This window comes from Eucyclogobius newberryi, unplaced genomic scaffold, assembly GCF_026437365.1.
Source record: "Eucyclogobius newberryi isolate DKJ021-1_F unplaced genomic scaffold, fEucNew1.0.hap1 SCAF_4, whole genome shotgun sequence".
Lineage (NCBI taxonomy): Eukaryota > Metazoa > Chordata > Actinopteri > Gobiiformes > Gobiidae > Eucyclogobius > Eucyclogobius newberryi.
The window spans coordinates 37,988,536-38,012,591 of NW_027316056.1; the positions used below are offsets into that span (position 1 = coordinate 37,988,536).

General features: G+C 49.3%; 1 protein-coding gene across 1 annotated transcript in view; it reads right to left on the reverse strand.

The window, feature by feature from the left end:
- The window catches only part of LOC140377369 (glutamate receptor ionotropic, NMDA 2A-like), a 427,148-nt gene that overhangs the window by 184,811 nt on the left and 218,281 nt on the right, over nucleotides 1-24,056 (reverse strand). Inside the window, exon 5 of the mRNA XM_072462756.1 lies at nucleotides 22,750-22,916. Within this exon, the coding sequence (XP_072318857.1) occupies nucleotides 22,750-22,916 (167 nt within the window). The remainder of the gene's footprint in view (nucleotides 1-22,749; nucleotides 22,917-24,056) is intronic.

Consider the following 24,056-nt stretch of genomic DNA (forward strand, 5'->3'; position numbering starts at 1 on the left):
GCAGTAACACGCTGTAGGGACGCAGTGACACGCTGTAGGAACGCAGTAACACGCTGTAGGAACGCAGTAACACACTGTAGGAACGCAGTAACACGCTGTAGCAACGCAGTAATCTAACACGCTGTAGTAACGCAGTAACACGTTGTAGGAACGCAGTAAAACGCTGTAGGAACGCAGTAACACGCAGTAACACGCAGTAGGAACGTAGGAACGCAGTAACACGCTGTAGCAACGCAGTCACACGCTGTAGGAACGCAGTCACACGCTATAGGAACGCAGTGAAAGACAGTAGGAACGCAGTAACACGCTGTAGCAACGCAGTAACACGCTGCAGGAACGCAGTAATACGCTGTAGGAACGCAGTAACACACTGTAGGAACGCGGTAACACGCTGTAGGAACACAGTAACGCGCTGTAGCAACGCAGTGATACGCTGTAGGAACGCAGTAACACGCTGTAGCAACACAGTAACACGCTGTAGGAACGCAGTAACACGCTGTAGGGACGCAGTAACATGCTGTAGAAACGTAGTAACACGCTGTAGGAAGGCAGTAACACGCTGTAGAAAGGCAGTAACACGCTGTAGGGACGCAGTGACACGCTGTAGGAACGCAGTAACACGCTGTAGGAACGCAGTAACACACTGTAGGAACGCAGTAACACGTTGTAGGAACGCAGTAAAACACTGTAGGAACGCAGTAGCACGCAGTAGGAACGTAGGAACGAAGTAACACGCTGTAGCAACGCAGTAAAACGCTGTAAGAACGCAGTCACACGATGTAGCAACGCAGTAATCTAACAGGCTGTAGGAACGCAGTAACATGCTGTAGCAACGCAGTTATCTAACACGCTGTAGTAACGCAGTAACTCGCTGTAGGAACACAGTAAAACGCTGTAAGAACGCAGTAAAACGCAGTAACACGCAATAATAACGTAGGAACGCAGTAACACGCTGTAGCAACGCAGTAACACGCAGTAGTAACGTAGGAACGCAGTAACACGCTGTAGCAACGCAGTAACACGCTGAAGGAACGCAGTAACACGCTGTAGGAACGCGGTAACACGCTGTAGGAATGCATTAATACGCTGTAGGAACACAGTAACACGCTGTAGGAACGCAGTAACACGCTGTAGCAACGCAGTAATCTAACACGCTGTAGTAACGCAGTAACACGTTGTAGGAACGCAGTAAAACGCTGTAGGAACGCAGTAACACGCAGTAACACGCAGTAGGAACGTAGGAACGCAGTAACACGCTGTAGCAACGCAGTCACACGCTGTAGGAACGCAGTCACACGCTATAGGAACGCAGTGAAAGACAGTAGGAACGCAGTAACACGCTGTAGCAACGCAGTAACACGCTGTAGGAACGCAGTAATACGCTGTAGGAACGCAGTAACACACTGTAGGAACGCGGTAACACGCTGTAGGAACACAGTAACGCGCTGTAGCAACGCAGTGATACGCTGTAGGAACGCAGTAACACGCTGTAGCAACACAGTAACACGCTGTAGGAACGCAGTAACACGCTGTAGGGACGCAGTAACATGCTGTAGAAACGTAGTAACACGCTGTAGGAAGGCAGTAACACGCTGTAGAAAGGCAGTAACACGCTGTAGGGACGCAGTGACACGCTGTAGGAACGCAGTAACACGCTGTAGGAACGCAGTAACACACTGTAGGAACGCAGTAACACGTTGTAGGAACGCAGTAAAACACTGTAGGAACGCAGTAGCACGCAGTAGGAACGTAGGAACGAAGTAACACGCTGTAGCAACGCAGTAAAACGCTGTAAGAACGCAGTCACACGATGTAGCAACGCAGTAATCTAACAGGCTGTAGGAACGCAGTAACATGCTGTAGCAACGCAGTTATCTAACACGCTGTAGTAACGCAGTAACTCGCTGTAGGAACACAGTAAAACGCTGTAAGAACGCAGTAAAACGCAGTAACACGCAATAGGAACGTAGGAACGCAGTAACACGCTGTAGCAACGCAGTAACACGCAGTAGTAACGTAGGAACGCAGTAACACGCTGTAGCAACGCAGTAACACGCTGAAGGAACGCAGTAACACGCTGTAGGAACGCGGTAACACGCTGTAGGAATGCATTAATACGCTGTAGGAACACAGTAACACGCTGTAGGAACGCAGTAACACGCTGTAGGAACGCAGTAATACGCTGTAGGAACGCAGTAACACGCTGTAGGAACGCAGTAACACGCTGTAGCAACGCAGTGACACGCTGTAGGAACGCAGTAACACGCTGTAGCAACACAGTAACACGCTGTAGGAACGCAGTAACACGCTGTAGGGACGTAGTAACACGCTGTAGGAAGGTAATAACACGCTGTAGGAACGTAGTCACACGCTGTAGGAACGCAGTCACACGCTGTAGGAACGCAGTAACACGCTGTAGGAACGCAGTTAAACGCCGTAAGAACGCAGTCAAAAGCTGTAGCAACGCAGTAATCCAACAGGCTGTAGTAACGCAGTAACACGCTGTAGCAACGCAGTAATCTAACAAGCTGTAGTAACGCAGTAACACGCTGTAGGAACGCAGTCACACGCTGTAGGAACGCAGTAAAACGCTGTAAGAACGCAGTCACACGCTGTAAGAACGCAGTAACACGCTGTAAGAACGCAGTAAAACGCTGTAAGAACGCAGTCACACGCTGTAGCAACGCAGTAATCTAACAGGCTGTAGTAACGCAGTAACACGCTGTAGGAACACAGTAACACGCTGTAGGAACGCAGTAATACGCTGTAGGAACACAGTAACACGCTGTAGCAACGCAGTGACACGCTGTAGAAACGCAGTAACACGCTGAAGGAACGCAGTAACACGCTGTAGGAACGCAGTAACACGCTGTAGGAACAAAGTAACACGCTGTAGCAACAAAGTAACACGCTGTAGGAACGCAGTAACACGCTGTAGGGACGCAGTAACATGCTGTAGAAACGTAGTAACAAGCTGTAGGAAGGCAGTAACACGCTGTAGAAAGGGAGTAACACGCTGTAGGGACGCAGCGACACGCTGTAGGAACGCAGCAACACGCTGTAGGAACGCAGTAACACACTGTAGGAACGCAGTAACACGCTGTAGCAACGCAGTAATCTAACACGCTGTAGTAACGCAGTAACACGTTGTAGGAACGCAGTAAAACGCTGTAGGAACGCAGTAAAACGCTGTAGGAACGCAGTAACACGCAGTAGGAACGAAGTAACACGCTGTAGCAACGCAGTCACACGCTGTAGGAACGCAGTCACACGCTATAGGAACGCAGTAAACGCTGTAGGAACGCAGTAAAACGCTGTATGAACGCAGTAACACGCTGTAGCAACGCAGTGACACGCTGTAGCAACGCAGTAACACGCTGTAGCAACGCAGTGACACGCTGTAGGAACGCAGTAACACGCTGTAGGAACGCAGTAACACGCTGTAGGAACGCAGTAATACGCTGTAGGAACGCAGTAATACGCTGTAGGAACGCAGTAACACGCTGTAGGAACGCAGTAACACGCTGTAGGAACGCAGTAACATGCTGTAGGAACACAGTAATACGCTGTAGGAACGCAGTAACACGCTGTAGGAACGCAGTAACACGCTGTAGCAACACAGTAACACGCTGTAGGAACGCAGTAACACGCTGTAGGGACGCAGTAACATGCTGTAGAAACGTAGTAACACGCTGTAGGAAGGCAGTAACACGCTGTAGGAACGCAGTGACACGCTGTAGTAACGCAGTAACACGCTGTAGGGACGCAGTAACATGCTGTAGAAACGTAGTAACACGCTGTAGGAAGGCAGTAACACGCTGTAGGAACGCAGTGACACGCTGTAGTAACGCAGTAACACGCTGTAGGGACGCAGTAACATGCTGTAGAAACGCAGTAACACGCTGTAGGAAGGCAGTAACACGCTGTAGGAACGCAGTGATACGCTGTAGTAACGCAGTAACACGCTGTAGGGACGCAGTAACATGCTGTAGAAACGTAGTAACAAGCTGTAGGAAGGCAGTAACACGCTGTAGAAAGGGAGTAACACGCTGTAGGGACGCAGCGACACGCTGTAGGAACGCAGCAACACGCTGTAGGAACGCAGTAACACACTGTAGGAACGCAGTAACACGCTGTAGCAACGCAGTAATCTAACACGCTGTAGTAACGCAGTAACACGTTGTAGGAACGCAGTAAAACGCTGTAGGAACGCAGTAAAACGCTGTAGGAACGCAGTAACACGCAGTAGGAACGAAGTAACACGCTGTAGCAACGCAGTCACACGCTGTAGGAACGCAGTCACACGCTATAGGAACGCAGTAAACGCTGTAGGAACGCAGTAAAACGCTGTATGAACGCAGTAACACGCTGTAGCAACGCAGTGACACGCTGTAGCAACGCAGTAACACGCTGTAGCAACGCAGTGACACGCTGTAGGAACGCAGTAACACGCTGTAGGAACGCAGTAACACGCTGTAGGAACGCAGTAATACGCTGTAGGAACGCAGTAATACGCTGTAGGAACGCAGTAACACGCTGTAGGAACGCAGTAACACGCTGTAGGAACGCAGTAACATGCTGTAGGAACACAGTAATACGCTGTAGGAACGCAGTAACACGCTGTAGGAACGCAGTAACACGCTGTAGCAACACAGTAACACGCTGTAGGAACGCAGTAACACGCTGTAGGGACGCAGTAACATGCTGTAGAAACGTAGTAACACGCTGTAGGAAGGCAGTAACACGCTGTAGGAACGCAGTGACACGCTGTAGTAACGCAGTAACACGCTGTAGGGACGCAGTAACATGCTGTAGAAACGTAGTAACACGCTGTAGGAAGGCAGTAACACGCTGTAGGAACGCAGTGACACGCTGTAGTAACGCAGTAACACGCTGTAGGGACGCAGTAACATGCTGTAGAAACGCAGTAACACGCTGTAGGAAGGCAGTAACACGCTGTAGGAACGCAGTGATACGCTGTAGTAACGCAGTAACACGCTGTAGGAACGCAGTCACACGCTTTAGGAACGCGGTAACACGCTGTAGGAACACAGTGACAAGCTGTAGGACCGCAGTAACACACTGTAGCAACACAGTAACACGCTGTAGGAACGCAGTAACACGCTGTAGGGACGCAGTAACATGCTGTAGAAACGTAGTAACAAGCTGTAGAAACGTAGTAACAAGCTGTAGGAAGGCAGTAACACGCTGTAGAAAGGCAGTAACACGCTGTAGGGACGCAGTGACACGCTGTAGGAACGCCGTAACATGCTGTAGGAACGTAGGAACGCAGTAACAAGCTGTAGTAACGCAGTAACACGCTGTAGGAACGCAGTAAAACGCTGTAGGGACGCAGTAACACGCAGTAGGAACGCAGTAACATGCTGTAGCAACGCAGTCACACGCTGTAGGAACGCAGTAAAACGCTGTAAGAACGCAGTCACACGCTGTAAGAACGCAGTAACACGCTGTAAGAACGCAGTAAAACGCTGTAAGAACGCAGTCACACGCTGTAGCAACGCAGTAATCTAACAGGCTGTAGTAACGCAGTAACACGCTGTAGAAACGCAGTAACACACTGTAGGAATGCAGTAATACGCTGTAGCAACGCAGTAACACGCTGTAGGAACACAGTAACACGCTGTAGGAACGCAGTAATACGCTGTAGGAACGCAGTAACACGCTGTAGCAACGCAGTGACACGCTGTAGGAACGCAGTAACACGCTGAAGGAACGCAGTAACACGCTGTAGGAACGCAGTAACACGCTGTAGGAACGCAGTAATACGCTGTAGGAACGCAGTAATACGCTGTAGGAACGCAGTAACACGCTGTAGGAACGCAGTAACACGCTGTAGCAACGCAGTAACACGCTGAAGGAACGCAGTAACAAGCTGTAGGAACGCAGTAACACGCTGTAGGAACACAGTAATACGCTGTAGGAACGCAGTAACACGCTGTAGGAAGGCAGTAACACACTGTAGGAACGCGGTAACACGCTGTAGGAACGCAGTAACACGCTGTAGCAACACAGTAACACGCTGTAGGAACGCAGTAACACGCTGTAGCAACGCAGTAATCTAACACGCTGTAGTAACGCAGTAACACGTTGTAGGAACGCAGTAAAACGCTGTAGGAACGCAGTAACACGCAGTAGGAACGTAGGAACGAAGTAACACGCTGTAGCAACGCAGTCACACGCTGTAGGAACGCAGTCACACGCTATAGGAACGCAGTAAACGCTGTAGGAACGCAGTGACACGCTGTAGCAACGCAGTAACACGCTGTAGGAACGCAGTAACACGCTGTAGGAACGCAGTAATACGCTGTAGGAACGCAGTAACACGCTGTAGGAACGCAGTAACACACTGTAGGCACGTGGTAACACGCTGTAGGAACACAGTAACACGCTGTAGGAACGCAGTAATACGCTGTAGGAACACAGTAACACGCTGTAGCAACACAGTAACACGCTGTAGCAACGCAGTGACACGCTGTAGCAACGCAGTAACACGCTGTAGCAACGCAGTGACACGCTGTAGGAACGCAGTAACACGCTGAAGGAACGCAGTAACACGCTGTAGGAACGCAGTAACACGCTGTAGGAACGCAGTAATACGCTGTAGGAACGCAGTAATACGCTGTAGGAACGCAGTAATACGCTGTAGGAACGCAGTAACACGCTGTAGCAACGCAGTAACACGCTGAAGGAACGCAGTAACACGCTGTAGGAACGCAGTAACACGCTGTAGGAACACAGTAATACGCTCTAGGAACGCAGTAACACGCTGTAGGAATGCAGTAACACACTGTAGGAACGCGTTAACACGCTGTAGGAACACAGTAACACGCTGTAGCAACACAGTAACACGCTGTAGGAACGCAGTAACACGCTGTAGGGACGCAGTAACATGCTGTAGAAACGTAGTAACACGCTGTAGGAAGGCAGTAACACGCTGTAGGAACGCAGTGACACGCTGTAGTAACGCAGTAACACGCTGTAGGAACGCAGTCACACGCTGTAGGAACGCGGTAATACGCTGTAGGAACACAGTGACACGCTGTAGGAACGCAGTAACACGCTGTAGGGACGCAGTAACACGCTGTAGGGACGCAGTGACATGCTGTAGAAACGTAGTAACAAGCTGTAGGAAGGCAGTAACACGCTGTAGAAAGGCAGTAACACGCTGTAGGGACGCAGTGACACGCTGTAGGAACGCAGTAACACGCTGTAGGAACGCAGTAACACACTGTAGGAACGCAGTAAACGCTGTAGGAACGCAGTAACACGCTGTAGCAACGCAGTAACACGCTGAAGGAACGCAGTAACACGCTGTAGGAACGCAATAACACGCTGTAGGAACGCAGTGATACGCTGTAGGAACGCAGTAACAGGCTGTAGGAACGCAGTAACACACTGTAGGCACGCGGTAACACGCTGTAGGAACACAGTAACACGCTGTAGGAACGCAGTAATACGCTGTAGGAACACTGTAACACGCTGTAGCAACACAGTAACACGCTGTAGCAACGCAGTGACACGCTGTAGGAACGCAGTAACACGCTGTAGGAACGCAGTAACACGCTGTAGCAACGCAGTGACAAGCTGTAGCAACGCAGTAACACGCTGTAGCAACGCAGTAACACGCTGTAGGAACGCAGTAACACGCTGTAGGAACGCAGTAATACGCTGTAGGAACGCAGTAACACGCTGTAGGAACGCAGTAACACACTGTAGGCACGTGGTAACACGCTGTAGGAACACAGTAACACGCTGTAGGAACGCAGTAATACGCTGTAGGAATACAGTAACACGCTGTAGCAACACAGTAACACGCTGTAGCAACGCAGTGACACGCTGTAGCAACGCAGTAACACGCTGTAGCAACGCAGTGACACGCTGTAGGAACGCAGTAACACGCTGAAGGAACGCAGTAACACGCTGTAGGAACGCAGTAACACGCTGTAGGAACGCAGTAATACGCTGTAGGAACGCAGTAATACGCTGTAGGAACGCAGTAATACGCTGTAGGAACGCAGTAACACGCTGTAGCAACGCAGTAACACGCTGAAGGAACGCAGTAACACGCTGTAGGAACGCAGTAACACGCTGTAGGAACACAGTAATACGCTCTAGGAACGCAGTAACACGCTGTAGGAATGCAGTAACACACTGTAGGAACGCGTTAACACGCTGTAGGAACACAGTAACACGCTGTAGCAACACAGTAACACGCTGTAGGAACGCAGTAACACGCTGTAGGGACGCAGTAACATGCTGTAGAAACGTAGTAACACGCTGTAGGAAGGCAGTAACACGCTGTAGGAACGCAGTGACACGCTGTAGTAACGCAGTAACACGCTGTAGGAACGCAGTAACACGCTGTAGGAACGCAGTAATACGCTGTAGGAACGCAGTAACACGCTGTAGGAACGCAGTAACACACTGTAGGCACGTGGTAACACGCTGTAGGAACACAGTAACACGCTGTAGGAACGCAGTAATACGCTGTAGGAACACAGTAACACGCTGTAGCAACACAGTAACACGCTGTAGCAACGCAGTGACACGCTGTAGCAACGCAGTAACACGCTGTAGCAACGCAGTGACACGCTGTAGGAACGCAGTAACACGCTGAAGGAACGCAGTAACACGCTGTAGGAACGCAGTAACACGCTGTAGGAACGCAGTAATACGCTGTAGGAACGCAGTAATACGCTGTAGGAACGCAGTAATACGCTGTAGGAACGCAGTAACACGCTGTAGCAACGCAGTAACACGCTGAAGGAACGCAGTAACACGCTGTAGGAACGCAGTAACACGCTGTAGGAACACAGTAATACGCTCTAGGAACGCAGTAACACGCTGTAGGAATGCAGTAACACACTGTAGGAACGCGTTAACACGCTGTAGGAACACAGTAACACGCTGTAGCAACACAGTAACACGCTGTAGGAACGCAGTAACACGCTGTAGGGACGCAGTAACATGCTGTAGAAACGTAGTAACACGCTGTAGGAAGGCAGTAACACGCTGTAGGAACGCAGTGACACGCTGTAGTAACGCAGTAACACGCTGTAGGAACGCAGTCACACGCTGTAGGAACGCGGTAATACGCTGTAGGAACACAGTGACACGCTGTAGGAACGCAGTAACACGCTGTAGGGACGCAGTAACACGCTGTAGGGACGCAGTGACATGCTGTAGAAACGTAGTAACAAGCTGTAGGAAGGCAGTAACACGCTGTAGAAAGGCAGTAACACGCTGTAGGGACGCAGTGACACGCTGTAGGAACGCAGTAACACGCTGTAGGAACGCAGTAACACACTGTAGGAACGCAGTAAACGCTGTAGGAACGCAGTAACACGCTGTAGCAACGCAGTAACACGCTGAAGGAACGCAGTAACACGCTGTAGGAACGCAATAACACGCTGTAGGAACGCAGTGATACGCTGTAGGAACGCAGTAACAGGCTGTAGGAACGCAGTAACACACTGTAGGCACGCGGTAACACGCTGTAGGAACACAGTAACACGCTGTAGGAACGCAGTAATACGCTGTAGGAACACTGTAACACGCTGTAGCAACACAGTAACACGCTGTAGCAACGCAGTGACACGCTGTAGGAACGCAGTAACACGCTGTAGGAACGCAGTAACACGCTGTAGCAACGCAGTGACAAGCTGTAGCAACGCAGTAACACGCTGTAGCAACGCAGTAACACGCTGTAGGAACGCAGTAACACGCTGTAGGAACGCAGTAATACGCTGTAGGAACGCAGTAACACGCTGTAGGAACGCAGTAACACACTGTAGGCACGTGGTAACACGCTGTAGGAACACAGTAACACGCTGTAGGAACGCAGTAATACGCTGTAGGAATACAGTAACACGCTGTAGCAACGCAGTAACACGCTGTAGCAACGCAGTGACACGCTGTAGCAACGCAGTAACACGCTGTAGCAACGCAGTGACACGCTGTAGGAACGCAGTAACACGCTGAAGGAACGCAGTAACACGCTGTAGGAACGCAGTAACACGCTGTAGGAACGCAGTAATACGCTGTAGGAACGCAGTAATACGCTGTAGGAACGCAGTAATACGCTGTAGGAACGCAGTAACACGCTGTAGCAACGCAGTAACACGCTGAAGGAACGCAGTAACACGCTGTAGGAACGCAGTAACACGCTGTAGGAACACAGTAATACGCTCTAGGAACGCAGTAACACGCTGTAGGAATGCAGTAACACACTGTAGGAACGCGTTAACACGCTGTAGGAACACAGTAACACGCTGTAGCAACACAGTAACACGCTGTAGGAACGCAGTAACACGCTGTAGGGACCCAGTAACATGCTGTAGAAACGTAGTAACACGCTGTAGGAAGGCAGTAACACGCTGTAGGAACGCAGTGACACGCTGTAGTAACGCAGTAACACGCTGTAGGAACGCAGTCACACGCTGTAGGAACGCGGTAATACGCTGTAGGAACACAGTGACACGCTGTAGGAACGCAGTAACACGCTGTAGGGACGCAGTAACACGCTGTAGGGACGCAGTGACATGCTGTAGAAACGTAGTAACAAGCTGTAGGAAGGCAGTAACACGCTGTAGAAAGGCAGTAACACGCTGTAGGGACGCAGTGACACGCTATAGGAACGCAGTAACACGCTGTAGGAACGCAGTAACACACTGTAGGAACGCAGTAAACGCTGTAGGAACGCAGTAACACGCTGTAGCAACGCAGTAACACGCTGAAGGAACGCAGTAACACGCTGTAGGAACGCAATAACACGCTGTAGGAACGCAGTGATACGCTATAGGAACGCAGTAACAGGCTGTAGGAACGCAGTAACACACTGTAGGCACGCGGTAACACGCTGTAGGAACACAGTAACACGCTGTAGGAATGCAGTAATACGCTGTAGGAACACTGTAACACGCTGTAGCAACACAGTAACACGCTGTAGCAACGCAGTGACACGCTGTAGGAACGCAGTAACACGCAGTAGGAACGTAGGAACGAAGTAACACGCTGTAGCAACGCAGTCACACGCTGTAGGAACGCAGTCACACGCTATAGGAATGCAGTAAAACGCTGTAGGAACGCAGTAACACGCTGTAGCAATGCAGTAACACACTGAAGGAACGCAGTAACACGCTGCAGGAACGCAGTAACACGCTGTAGGAACGCAATAATACGCTGTAGGAACGCAGTAACACGCTGTAGGAACGCAGTAACACACTGTAGGAACGCGGTAACACGCTGTAGGAACACAGTAACACGCTGTAGAAACACAGTAACACGCTGTAGCAACGCAGTAACACGCTGAAGGAACGCAGTAACACGCTGTAGGAACGCAGTAACACGCTGTAGGAACACAGTAATACGCTCTAGGAACGCAGTAACACGCTGTAGGAATGCAGTAACACACTGTAGGAACGCGTTAACACGCTGTAGGAACACAGTAACACGCTGTAGCAACACAGTAACACGCTGTAGGAACGCAGTAACACGCTGTAGGGACGCAGTAACATGCTGTAGAAACGTAGTAACACGCTGTAGGAAGGCAGTAACACGCTGTAGGAACGCAGTGACAAGCTGTAGTAACGCAGTAACACGCTGTAGGAACGCAGTCACACGCTGTAGGAACGCGGTAATACGCTGTAGGAACACAGTGACACGTTGTAGGAACGCAGTAACACGCTGTAGGGACGCAGTAACACGCTGTAGGGACGCAGTGACATGCTGTAGAAACGTAGTAACAAGCTGTAGGAAGGCAGTAACACGCTGTAGAAAGGCAGTAACACGCTGTAGGGACGCAGTGACACGCTATAGGAACGCAGTAACACGCTGTAGGAACGCAGTAACACACTGTAGGAACGCAGTAAACGCTGTAGGAACGCAGTAACACGCTGTAGCAACGCAGTAACACGCTGAAGGAACGCAGTAACACGCTGTAGGAACGCAATAACACGCTGTAGGAACGCAGTGATACGCTATAGGAACGCAGTAACAGGCTGTAGGAACGCAGTAACACACTGTAGGCACGCGGTAACACGCTGTAGGAACACAGTAACACGCTGTAGGAACGCAGTAATACGCTGTAGGAACACTGTAACACGCTGTAGCAACACAGTAACACGCTGTAGCAACGCAGTGACACGCTGTAGGAACGCAGTAACACGCAGTAGGAACGTAGGAACGAAGTAACACGCTGTAGCAACGCAGTCACACGCTGTAGGAACGCAGTCACACGCTATAGGAATGCAGTAAAACGCTGTAGGAACGCAGTAACACGCTGTAGCAATGCAGTAACACACTGAAGGAACGCAGTAACACGTTGCAGGAACGCAGTAACACGCTGTAGGAACGCAATAATACGCTGTAGGAACGCAGTAACACGCTGTAAGAACGCAGTAAAACGCTGTAAGAACGCAGTCACACGATGTAGCAACGCAGTAATCTAACAGTCTGTAGTAACGCAGTAACACGCTGTAGGAACGCAGTAACACATTGTAGGAACGCAGTAACACGCTGTAGCAACGCAGTTATCTAACACGCTGTAGTAACGCAGTAACTCGCTGTAGGAACACAGTAAAACGCTGTAAGAACGCAGTAACAAGCAGTAACACGCAGTAGGAACGTAGGAACGCAGTAACACGCTGTAGCAACGCAGTAACACGCAGTAGTAATGTAGGAACGCAGTAACACGCTGTAGCAACGCAGTAACACGCAGTAGTAACGTAGGAACGCAGTAACACGCTGTAGCAACGCAGTAACACGCTGAAGGAACGCAGTAACACGCTGTAGGAACGCACTAACACGCTGTAGGAACGCAGTAATACGCTGTAGGAACGCAGTAACACGCTGTAGAAACGTAGTAACACGCTGTAGGAAGGCAGTAACACGCTGTAGGAACGCAGTGACACGCTGTAGGAACGCAGTCACACGCTGTAGGAACGCAGTCACACGCTGTAGGAACGCAGTCACACGCTGTAGGAACGCAGTAACACGCTGTAGGAACGCAGTAAAACGCTGTAAGAACGCAGTCAAAAGCTGTAGCAACGCAGTAATCCAACAGGCTGTAGTAACTCAGTAACACGCTGTAGCAACGCAGTAATCTAACAAGCTGTAGTAACACAGTAACACGCTGTAGGAACGCAGTAAAACGCTGTAGGAACGCAGTAACACGCAGTAGGAACGTAGGAACGCAGTAACATGCTGTAGCAACGCAGTAAAACGCTGTAAGAACGCAGTCACACGCTGTAGCAACGCAGTAATCTAACAGGCTGTAGCAACGCAGTAACACGCTGTAGGAATGCAGTAACACGCAGTAGGAATGTAGGAACGCAGTAACACGCTGTAGCAACGCAGTAACATGCTGTGGGAACACAGTAACACGCTGTAGCAACGCAGTGACATGCTGTAGGAACGCAGTAACACGCTGTAGGGACGCAGTAACACGCTGTAGTAACGCAGTAACACGCTGTAGGAACGCAGTAATACGCTGTAGGAACGCAGTAATACGCTGTAGGAACGCAGTAACACGCTGTAGAAACGCAGTAACACGCTGTAGGAACGCAGTAACACGCTGTAGTAACGCAGTAACACGCTGTAGGAACACAGTAACACGCTGTAGCAACGCAGTGACATGCTGTAGGAACGCAGTAACACGCTGTAGGGACGCAGTAAAATGCTGTAGAAACGTAGTAACACGCTGTAGGAAGGCAGTAACACGCTGTAGGAACACAGTAACACGCTGTAGGGACGCAGTGAAACGCTGTAGGAACGCAGTGACACGCTGTAGGAACGCAGTCACACGCTGTAGGAACGCAGTCACACGCTGTAGGAACGCAGTCACACGCTGTAGGAACGCAGTAAAACGCTGTAGGAACGCAGTAACACGCTGTAGGAACGCAGTAACACGCTGTAGGAACGCAGTAACACACTGTAGGAACACAGTAATCTAACACGCTGTAGGAACGCAGTCACACGCTGTAGGAATGCAGTAACACGCTGTAGGAACACAGTAACACGCTGTAGGAACGCAGTAACACGCTGTAGGAACACAGTAACACGCTGTAGGAACGCAATAAAACGCTGTAGGGACGCAGTAACACGCTGTAGGAACGCAGTAACACGCTGTAGCAACACAGTAACACGCTGTAGGAACGCAGTAACACACTGTAGCAACGCAGTAATCTAACACGCTGTAGTAACGTAGTAACACGCTGTAGGAACGCAGTAACACGCTGTAGGAACGCAGTAACACGCTGTAGCAACGCAGTGACACGCTGTAGGAACGCAGTAACACGCTGTAGGAATACAGTAACACGCTGTAAGAACGCAGTAACACGCTGTAGGAACACAGTAACACGCTGTAGGAACACAGTAACACGCTGTAGGAACGCAGTAATACGCTGTAGGAACGCAGTAATACGCTGTAGGAACGCAGTAATACGCTGTAGGAACGCAGTAACACGCTGTAGCAACGCAGTAACACGCTGAAGGAACGCAGTAACACGCTGTAGGAACGCAGTAACACGCTGTAGGAACACAGTAATACGCTCTAGGAACGCAGTAACACGCTGTAGGAATGCAGTAACACACTGTAGGAACGCGTTAACACGCTGTAGGAACACAGTAACACGCTGTAGCAACACAGTAACACGCTGTAGGAACGCAGTAACACGCTGTAGGGACGCAGTAACATGCTGTAGAAACGTAGTAACACGCTGTAGGAAGGCAGTAACACGCTGTAGGAACGCAGTGACACGCTGTAGTAACGCAGTAACACGCTGTAGGAACGCAGTCACACGCTGTAGGAACGCGGTAATACGCTGTAGGAACACAGTGACACGCTGTAGGAACGCAGTAACACGCTGTAGGGACGCAGTAACACGCTGTAGGGACGCAGTGACATGCTGTAGAAACGTAGTAACAAGCTGTAGGAAGGCAGTAACACGCTGTAGAAAGGCAGTAACACGCTGTAGGGACGCAGTGACACGCTGTAGGAACGCAGTAACACGCTGTAGGAACGCAGTAACACACTGTAGGAACGCAGTAAACGCTGTAGGAACGCAGTAACACGCTGTAGCAACGCAGTAACACGCTGAAGGAACGCAGTAACACGCTGTAGGAACGCAATAACACGCTGTAGGAACGCAGTGATACGCTGTAGGAACGCAGTAACAGGCTGTAGGAACGCAGTAACACACTGTAGGCACGCGGTAACACGCTGTAGGAACACAGTAACACGCTGTAGGAACGCAGTAATACGCTGTAGGAACACTGTAACACGCTGTAGCAACACAGTAACACGCTGTAGCAACGCAGTGACACGCTGTAGGAACGCAGTAACACGCTGTAGGAACGCAGTAACACGCTGTAGCAACGCAGTGACAAGCTGTAGCAACGCAGTAACACGCTGTAGCAACGCAGTAACACGCTGTAGGAACGCAGTAACACGCTGTAGGAACGCAGTAATACGCTGTAGGAACGCAGTAACACGCTGTAGGAACGCAGTAACACACTGTAGGCACGTGGTAACACGCTGTAGGAACACAGTAACACGCTGTAGGAACGCAGTAATACGCTGTAGGAATACAGTAACACGCTGTAGCAACGCAGTAACACGCTGTAGCAACGCAGTGACACGCTGTAGCAACGCAGTAACACGCTGTAGCAACGCAGTGACACGCTGTAGGAACGCAGTAACACGCTGAAGGAACGCAGTAACACGCTGTAGGAACGCAGTAACACGCTGTAGGAACGCAGTAATACGCTGTAGGAACGCAGTAATACGCTGTAGGAACGCAGTAATACGCTGTAGGAACGCAGTAACACGCTGTAGCAACGCAGTAACACGCTGAAGGAACGCAGTAACACGCTGTAGGAACGCAGTAACACGCTGTAGGAACACAGTAATACGCTCTAGGAACGCAGTAACACGCTGTAGGAATGCAGTAACACACTGTAGGAACGCGTTAACACGCTGTAGGAACACAGTAACACGCTGTAGCAACACAGTAACACGCTGTAGGAACGCAGTAACACGCTGTAGGGACCCAGTAACATGCTGTAGAAACGTAGTAACACGCTGTAGGAAGGCAGTAACACGCTGTAGGAACGCAGTGACACGCTGTAGTAACGCAGTAACACGCTGTAGGAACGCAGTCACACGCTGTAGGAACGCGGTAATACGCTGTAGGAACACAGTGACACGCTGTAGGAACGCAGTAACACGCTGTAGGGACGCAGTAACACGCTGTAGGGACGCAGTGACATGCTGTAGAAACGTAGTAACAAGCTGTAGGAAGGCAGTAACACGCTGTAGAAAGGCAGTAACACGCTGTAGGGACGCAGTGACACGCTATAGGAACGCAGTAACACGCTGTAGGAACGCAGTAACACACTGTAGGAACGCAGTAAACGCTGTAGGAACGCAGTAACACGCTGTAGCAACGCAGTAACACGCTGAAGGAACGCAGTAACACGCTGTAGGAACGCAATAACACGCTGTAGGAACGCAGTGATACGCTATAGGAACGCAGTAACAGGCTGTAGGAACGCAGTAACACACTGTAGGCACGCGGTAACACGCTGTAGGAACACAGTAACACGCTGTAGGAATGCAGTAATACGCTGTAGGAACACTGTAACACGCTGTAGCAACACAGTAACACGCTGTAGCAACGCAGTGACACGCTGTAGGAACGCAGTAACACGCAGTAGGAACGTAGGAACGAAGTAACACGCTGTAGCAACGCAGTCACACGCTGTAGGAACGCAGTCACACGCTATAGGAATGCAGTAAAACGCTGTAGGAACGCAGTAACACGCTGTAGCAATGCAGTAACACACTGAAGGAACGCAGTAACACGCTGCAGGAACGCAGTAACACGCTGTAGGAACGCAATAATACGCTGTAGGAACGCAGTAACACGCTGTAGGAACGCAGTAACACACTGTAGGAACGCGGTAACACGCTGTAGGAACACAGTAACACGCTGTAGAAACACAGTAACACGCTGTAGCAACGCAGTAACACGCTGAAGGAACGCAGTAACACGCTGTAGGAACGCAGTAACACGCTGTAGGAACACAGTAATACGCTCTAGGAACGCAGTAACACGCTGTAGGAATGCAGTAACACACTGTAGGAACGCGTTAACACGCTGTAGGAACACAGTAACACGCTGTAGCAACACAGTAACACGCTGTAGGAACGCAGTAACACGCTGTAGGGACGCAGTAACATGCTGTAGAAACGTAGTAACACGCTGTAGGAAGGCAGTAACACGCTGTAGGAACGCAGTGACAAGCTGTAGTAACGCAGTAACACGCTGTAGGAACGCAGTCACACGCTGTAGGAACGCGGTAATACGCTGTAGGAACACAGTGACACGTTGTAGGAACGCAGTAACACGCTGTAGGGACGCAGTAACACGCTGTAGGGACGCAGTGACATGCTGTAGAAACGTAGTAACAAGCTGTAGGAAGGCAGTAACACGCTGTAGAAAGGCAGTAACACGCTGTAGGGACGCAGTGACACGCTATAGGAACGCAGTAACACGCTGTAGGAACGCAGTAACACACTGTAGGAACGCAGTAAACGCTGTAGGAACGCAGTAACACGCTGTAGCAACGCAGTAACACGCTGAAGGAACGCAGTAACACGCTGTAGGAACGCAATAACACGCTGTAGGAACGCAGTGATACGCTATAGGAACGCAGTAACAGGCTGTAGGAACGCAGTAACACACTGTAGGCACGCGGTAACACGCTGTAGGAACACAGTAACACGCTGTAGGAACGCAGTAATACGCTGTAGGAACACTGTAACACGCTGTAGCAACACAGTAACACGCTGTAGCAACGCAGTGACACGCTGTAGGAACGCAGTAACACGCAGTAGGAACGTAGGAACGAAGTAACACGCTGTAGCAACGCAGTCACACGCTGTAGGAACGCAGTCACACGCTATAGGAATGCAGTAAAACGCTGTAGGAACGCAGTAACACGCTGTAGCAATGCAGTAACACACTGAAGGAACGCAGTAACACGTTGCAGGAACGCAGTAACACGCTGTAGGAACGCAATAATACGCTGTAGGAACGCAGTAACACGCTGTAAGAACGCAGTAAAACGCTGTAAGAACGCAGTCACACGATGTAGCAACGCAGTAATCTAACAGTCTGTAGTAACGCAGTAACACGCTGTAGGAACGCAGTAACACATTGTAGGAACGCAGTAACACGCTGTAGCAACGCAGTTATCTAACACGCTGTAGTAACGCAGTAACTCGCTGTAGGAACACAGTAAAACGCTGTAAGAACGCAGTAACAAGCAGTAACACGCAGTAGGAACGTAGGAACGCAGTAACACGCTGTAGCAACGCAGTAACACGCAGTAGTAATGTAGGAACGCAGTAACACGCTGTAGCAACGCAGTAACACGCAGTAGTAACGTAGGAACGCAGTAACACGCTGTAGCAACGCAGTAACACGCTGAAGGAACGCAGTAACACGCTGTAGGAACGCACTAACACGCTGTAGGAACGCAGTAATACGCTGTAGGAACGCAGTAACACGCTGTAGAAACGTAGTAACACGCTGTAGGAAGGCAGTAACACGCTGTAGGAACGCAGTGACACGCTGTAGGAACGCAGTCACACGCTGTAGGAACGCAGTCACACGCTGTAGGAACGCAGTCACACGCTGTAGGAACGCAGTAACACGCTGTAGGAACGCAGTAAAACGCTGTAAGAACGCAGTCAAAAGCTGTAGCAACGCAGTAATCCAACAGGCTGTAGTAACTCAGTAACACGCTGTAGCAACGCAGTAATCTAACAAGCTGTAGTAACACAGTAACACGCTGTAGGAACGCAGTAAAACGCTGTAGGAACGCAGTAACACGCAGTAGGAACGTAGGAACGCAGTAACATGCTGTAGCAACGCAGTAAAACGCTGTAAGAACGCAGTCACACGCTGTAGCAACGCAGTAATCTAACAGGCTGTAGCAACGCAGTAACACGCTGTAGGAATGCAGTAACACGCAGTAGGAATGTAGGAACGCAGTAACACGCTGTAGCAACGCAGTAACATGCTGTGGGAACACAGTAACACGCTGTAGCAACGCAGTGACATGCTGTAGGAACGCAGTAACACGCTGTAGGGACGCAGTAACACGCTGTAGTAACGCAGTAACACGCTGTAGGAACGCAGTAATACGCTGTAGGAACGCAGTAATACGCTGTAGGAACGCAGTAACACGCTGTAGAAACGCAGTAACACGCTGTAGGAACGCAGTAACACGCTGTAGTAACGCAGTAACACGCTGTAGGAACACAGTAACACGCTGTAGCAACGCAGTGACATGCTGTAGGAACGCAGTAACACGCTGTAGGGACGCAGTAAAATGCTGTAGAAACGTAGTAACACGCTGTAGGAAGGCAGTAACACGCTGTAGGAACACAGTAACACGCTGTAGGGACGCAGTGAAACGCTGTAGGAACGCAGTGACACGCTGTAGGAACGCAGTCACACGCTGTAGGAACGCAGTCACACGCTGTAGGAACGCAGTCACACGCTGTAGGAACGCAGTAAAACGCTGTAGGAACGCAGTAACACGCTGTAGGAACGCAGTAACACGCTGTAGGAACGCAGTAACACACTGTAGGAACACAGTAATCTAACACGCTGTAGGAACGCAGTCACACGCTGTAGGAATGCAGTAACACGCTGTAGGAACACAGTAACACGCTGTAGGAACGCAGTAACACGCTGTAGGAACACAGTAACACGCTGTAGGAACGCAATAAAACGCTGTAGGGACGCAGTAACACGCTGTAGGAACGCAGTAACACGCTGTAGCAACACAGTAACACGCTGTAGGAACGCAGTAACACACTGTAGCAACGCAGTAATCTAACACGCTGTAGTAACGTAGTAACACGCTGTAGGAACGCAGTAACACGCTGTAGGAACGCAGTAACACGCTGTAGCAACGCAGTGACACGCTGTAGGAACGCAGTAACACGCTGTAGGAATACAGTAACACGCTGTAAGAACGCAGTAACACGCTGTAGGAACGCAGTAATCTAACACATTGTAGTAGACAAGACCCCAACGAGAACCCGACACGAACCCGACAAGAACTTGACAAGAACCCGACACGAACCCGGCGAGAACCCAACACGAACCCAACAAGAACCTGACAAGAACCTGACAAGAACTTGACAAGAACCCGACATGAACCCGACATGAACCCAACACGAACCCAACAAGAACCCGACAAGAACGCGACAAGAACGTGTCAAGAACCCGACATGAACCCGACATGAACCCGACAAGAACCCGACAAGAACTTGTCAAGAACCCGACACGAACCCGGCGAGAACCCAACACGAACCCAACAAGAACCCGACAAGAACGCGACAAGAACGTGTCAAGAACCCGACATGAACCCGACATGAACCCGACAAGAACCCGACAAGAACCCGACAAGAACTTGTCAAGAACCCGACACGAACCCGGCGAGAACCCAACACGAACCCGACATGAACCCGACAAGAACCCGACAAGAACTTGACAAGAACCCGACGAGAACCCGACACAACATCGTTGAAAGGCCGGAACCCGTTCACAGCCCGACATTGTTGAAATGCGTAAGCGGCAAAATGGTTACGGGGAACACGTGTTCTTGTGGTTACGGGGAACACGTGTTCTCGTGGTTACGGGGAACACGTGTTCTCGTGGTTACGGGGAACACATGTTCTCCATGGTTACGGGGGCTTTGAGCGCTGCTCCTTCTGCTGCAGGAGATCATGGTCTATGACTCGGGCCGACATAAGAAAGTCTTCGGGATGAAACATTTGACATTTGCCTTTGACGCGTTCAAAAGGAGGAACTGTTTGAGTCGTTACACACAATACAGACGTCCACTCATATATTTCATGAAAGCGCGGCCTGTTCTTTGACTCATATTATCTCCAAACACGAGTTCAGACGGGACAAAAACGAGCAGAAGAAGCGCCGTAAACGTGTTAGAACATGAAATTACTGTACTTCACTTTGGCACATTTTACAGTGGATACTTTTAACTTTTTACATTTCGGAGCAGGTTTTCTACTCGACCTTTTTGTTTTGTACGGAACTAAAAAGTAAAAGCGGCTTCTCTTTACCGTTTGAAACCTCCCGAAATGTTTGCAGGTCGAGTTAACGCCCCAACCTGGAGCAAACAAAGATGTACAAATAAAACTGCATCTTTTTAAATCCAGAAAACGACTTTTAATAGTTGAAAAAAATCCGTCTGAAATATTTTAACTTTTTCCTCTAAAGTAAAAGAACAAGAGCTGGGATTGATTTCATGATGCTGTGGCCAGTTGCGTACGGTACTTTAATATATCTTAATGCCATATTTTTACTTTTACTATGTGTTTTTCGCTCCTGTATCTGTACTTTTACTCAAGCACAAACCTGAGCACTTCTTTAATTGTGGTGGAAGAAGTGCCTGGATAAATAGTAGGACCGCTGTGCGAACACTTCCTGCTTCTGAAGAGTGCGTGCTCCATCTGCGTCCTTCTGTACTTACACTTTTCATCCGTATTCGTTCTGGATTACGACCATATTTACGTAAACTAAGTATTTCAAGACACGTCAGGGAAAAGAAACCGAACAGACGCCTTTCTCTGAACGCCATCGGAAACGAAGGAGCAACAAGCACGGATGTTTGCTTTGGAAACTGGAAACGGCGTTGGAGGAATTGCGGTTGCCAGGAGAGCGCAGACCGTCCTGGGGCAGTTGACGATAAAACTCGATTTCATTCAGGTCTTTCGGGTCTTCAAACTCCTGCTGTGGACTTGGTGAATTGATACTTTTGGAGAAGACTTTTGACTGTGAAGGAAGAAGGTGATTATAGACGAACTGAACCAATAATTAAGGACGGTTTAAATGGAAAAAGAAATGACCTTCGGGCTCAGTTTAAAAATGGTCAAAATGGGACTTAAAGCGCACCCTACAGGTCGGACGACTCATTGAATTAAAATGCAGTTAAGATAAATACATACTAAGAATTTTGCGAAAAAAAATATTATTTTTTACCCCCAGATTAGCACATTTTTTAGGTTTATAATTTCACTTCCTGATGACATCACACTAAGAAACTACCCAGCAAACACTGGGCCAAAACTCATCTAATGTCACTTTTTTTCTACTTGACAAAAAAAAAAATATGAGAGCGACTTTATTTTGCTGGATTAATTAGAGTCAAAAAAGTTGTTTCTTTGTGTAAATTCTGCACAAACTTGACTGGAATGAGTGTCCGTGGTGTGATGTCACTTCCCGTCACCTTCTACAGATTTTTTTCAAAGTTTTCTCCACAAATACCTCCTCGGTTGGTGTAAAATTATAATGTATATGTACAACAGGTACAAATACACCAAACAAATTAGAAAATCATAAAAACCTGTCATAGGCACTTTTGGATAATTTATGCAGTGAGTTTTCCTTTCCTTATTACTTGTTTATTCTCTCACTCTGTGTTTTATGTTCTGAAGTCTTAAACATAAAGACTGACTCCACGATACAATCCCAGTGTCACTCAAAGTCCACAGCGATTTCAAGGGAAAAAAAGATTGATAAAACTGCTGCTGAACAATCCTGTGTCTCTTCAACCCGACCTCAGCCTCTGGACCCGACCCCGACTCGACCCCCCCACCCCCCCGAGCTGTGAGCGCCGCCTCACCTGTGGTCGACGGTGACGCGCAGGGTGCTGATGAAGTCCTGGTACCCGGGGAACTTGGAGGTGACGATGGAGAAGACGTGCCAGTCGTACTCCTCCATGATGGCGAGCATGAGCAGAGCCTCCTGCTGCAGCGCCGCCCCAAACTGGAAGAACGTGGACTTCTCATCCTGGAAAAACAAACGGAGACAAGGGCGGGGTCAGGTCAGGACAGGCTTCTTACACGCGACGCAATGACGAACGCAGAAGGTGAAGAACACACGCACCCAAGTCTCCGCGTTCATGGCATCGCCCGTCGCAAATGAAAAGATGCAAGGTAATCATGAAAACACTCGATTTACAACCAATTTACTTTGGCTATTTACAGGTATTACCGTATTCTCCAGAGTATAAGTCGCACGAGCCAAAATATGCAAGATAGAGAAGAAAAAAACATATATAAGTCGCACTGGAGTATAAGTCGCATCTCTGGGGGAAATGTATTTGATAAAATCCAGGACCAAGAACAGACATTTCCTCTTGAAATGCAGTTTAAAATAATAAACAGATGAGAGAACATGGTGAATAGGTGTGCGTATGCTAACGCTAACACCTTCAGCTACATGACGTATGCTAACGCTAACACCTTCAGCTACATGAGGCACAGACAGAACTGTGGTAAGTGTCTGGTATGTTAACGTAACATATGAACAGTTATTCAGATAACTATAGCATAAAGAACATGCTAACAAGTTTACCAAAGCATCAGTTTTACCCCAAATCACTAAATCCACTGAATTCATCTTCCTCTGTGTCACTTCTAAACAACTCCACAAACTCCAGAGGAAGAGGAAGTGCAGATTCTTCTTCTGCGTCGCTTAGAGCCTAGAGCGCCCTCTTGTGGTGGTCAGTGTAAAAATAACGAATAATATCACATATAAGTCTCTCTGGAGTATAAGTCGCACCCCGGACAAAACTATGAAAAAAGACTTATAGTCCAGAAAATACGGTAAACCAAATAAATCATCTCACTTTCTCCTGGCTCCTCCCACTTTGGAACTTCTGCCATAGAAAGACAGCGAGTGAAGCATTTTGTCACTGAAACTCTGCGATTGTGAAGCCACGACACGGCTCACAATCTGCATCGATACTTTCTGAGTCTCTCTTCAAAGTGAATGACTTTTTTCCTCTTTTCTTTTCCGTCCCATCGTCTTTGCCGCACCAGAGTCCTGCGCTCATCCCTGAGAAGTGCTTACAGCCTGAAGCCAGCTCCTGCCGAGACAGAAGTAATTACAGAGGACGGACCAGGGTCCACAGGTCCTGGTCTTCAG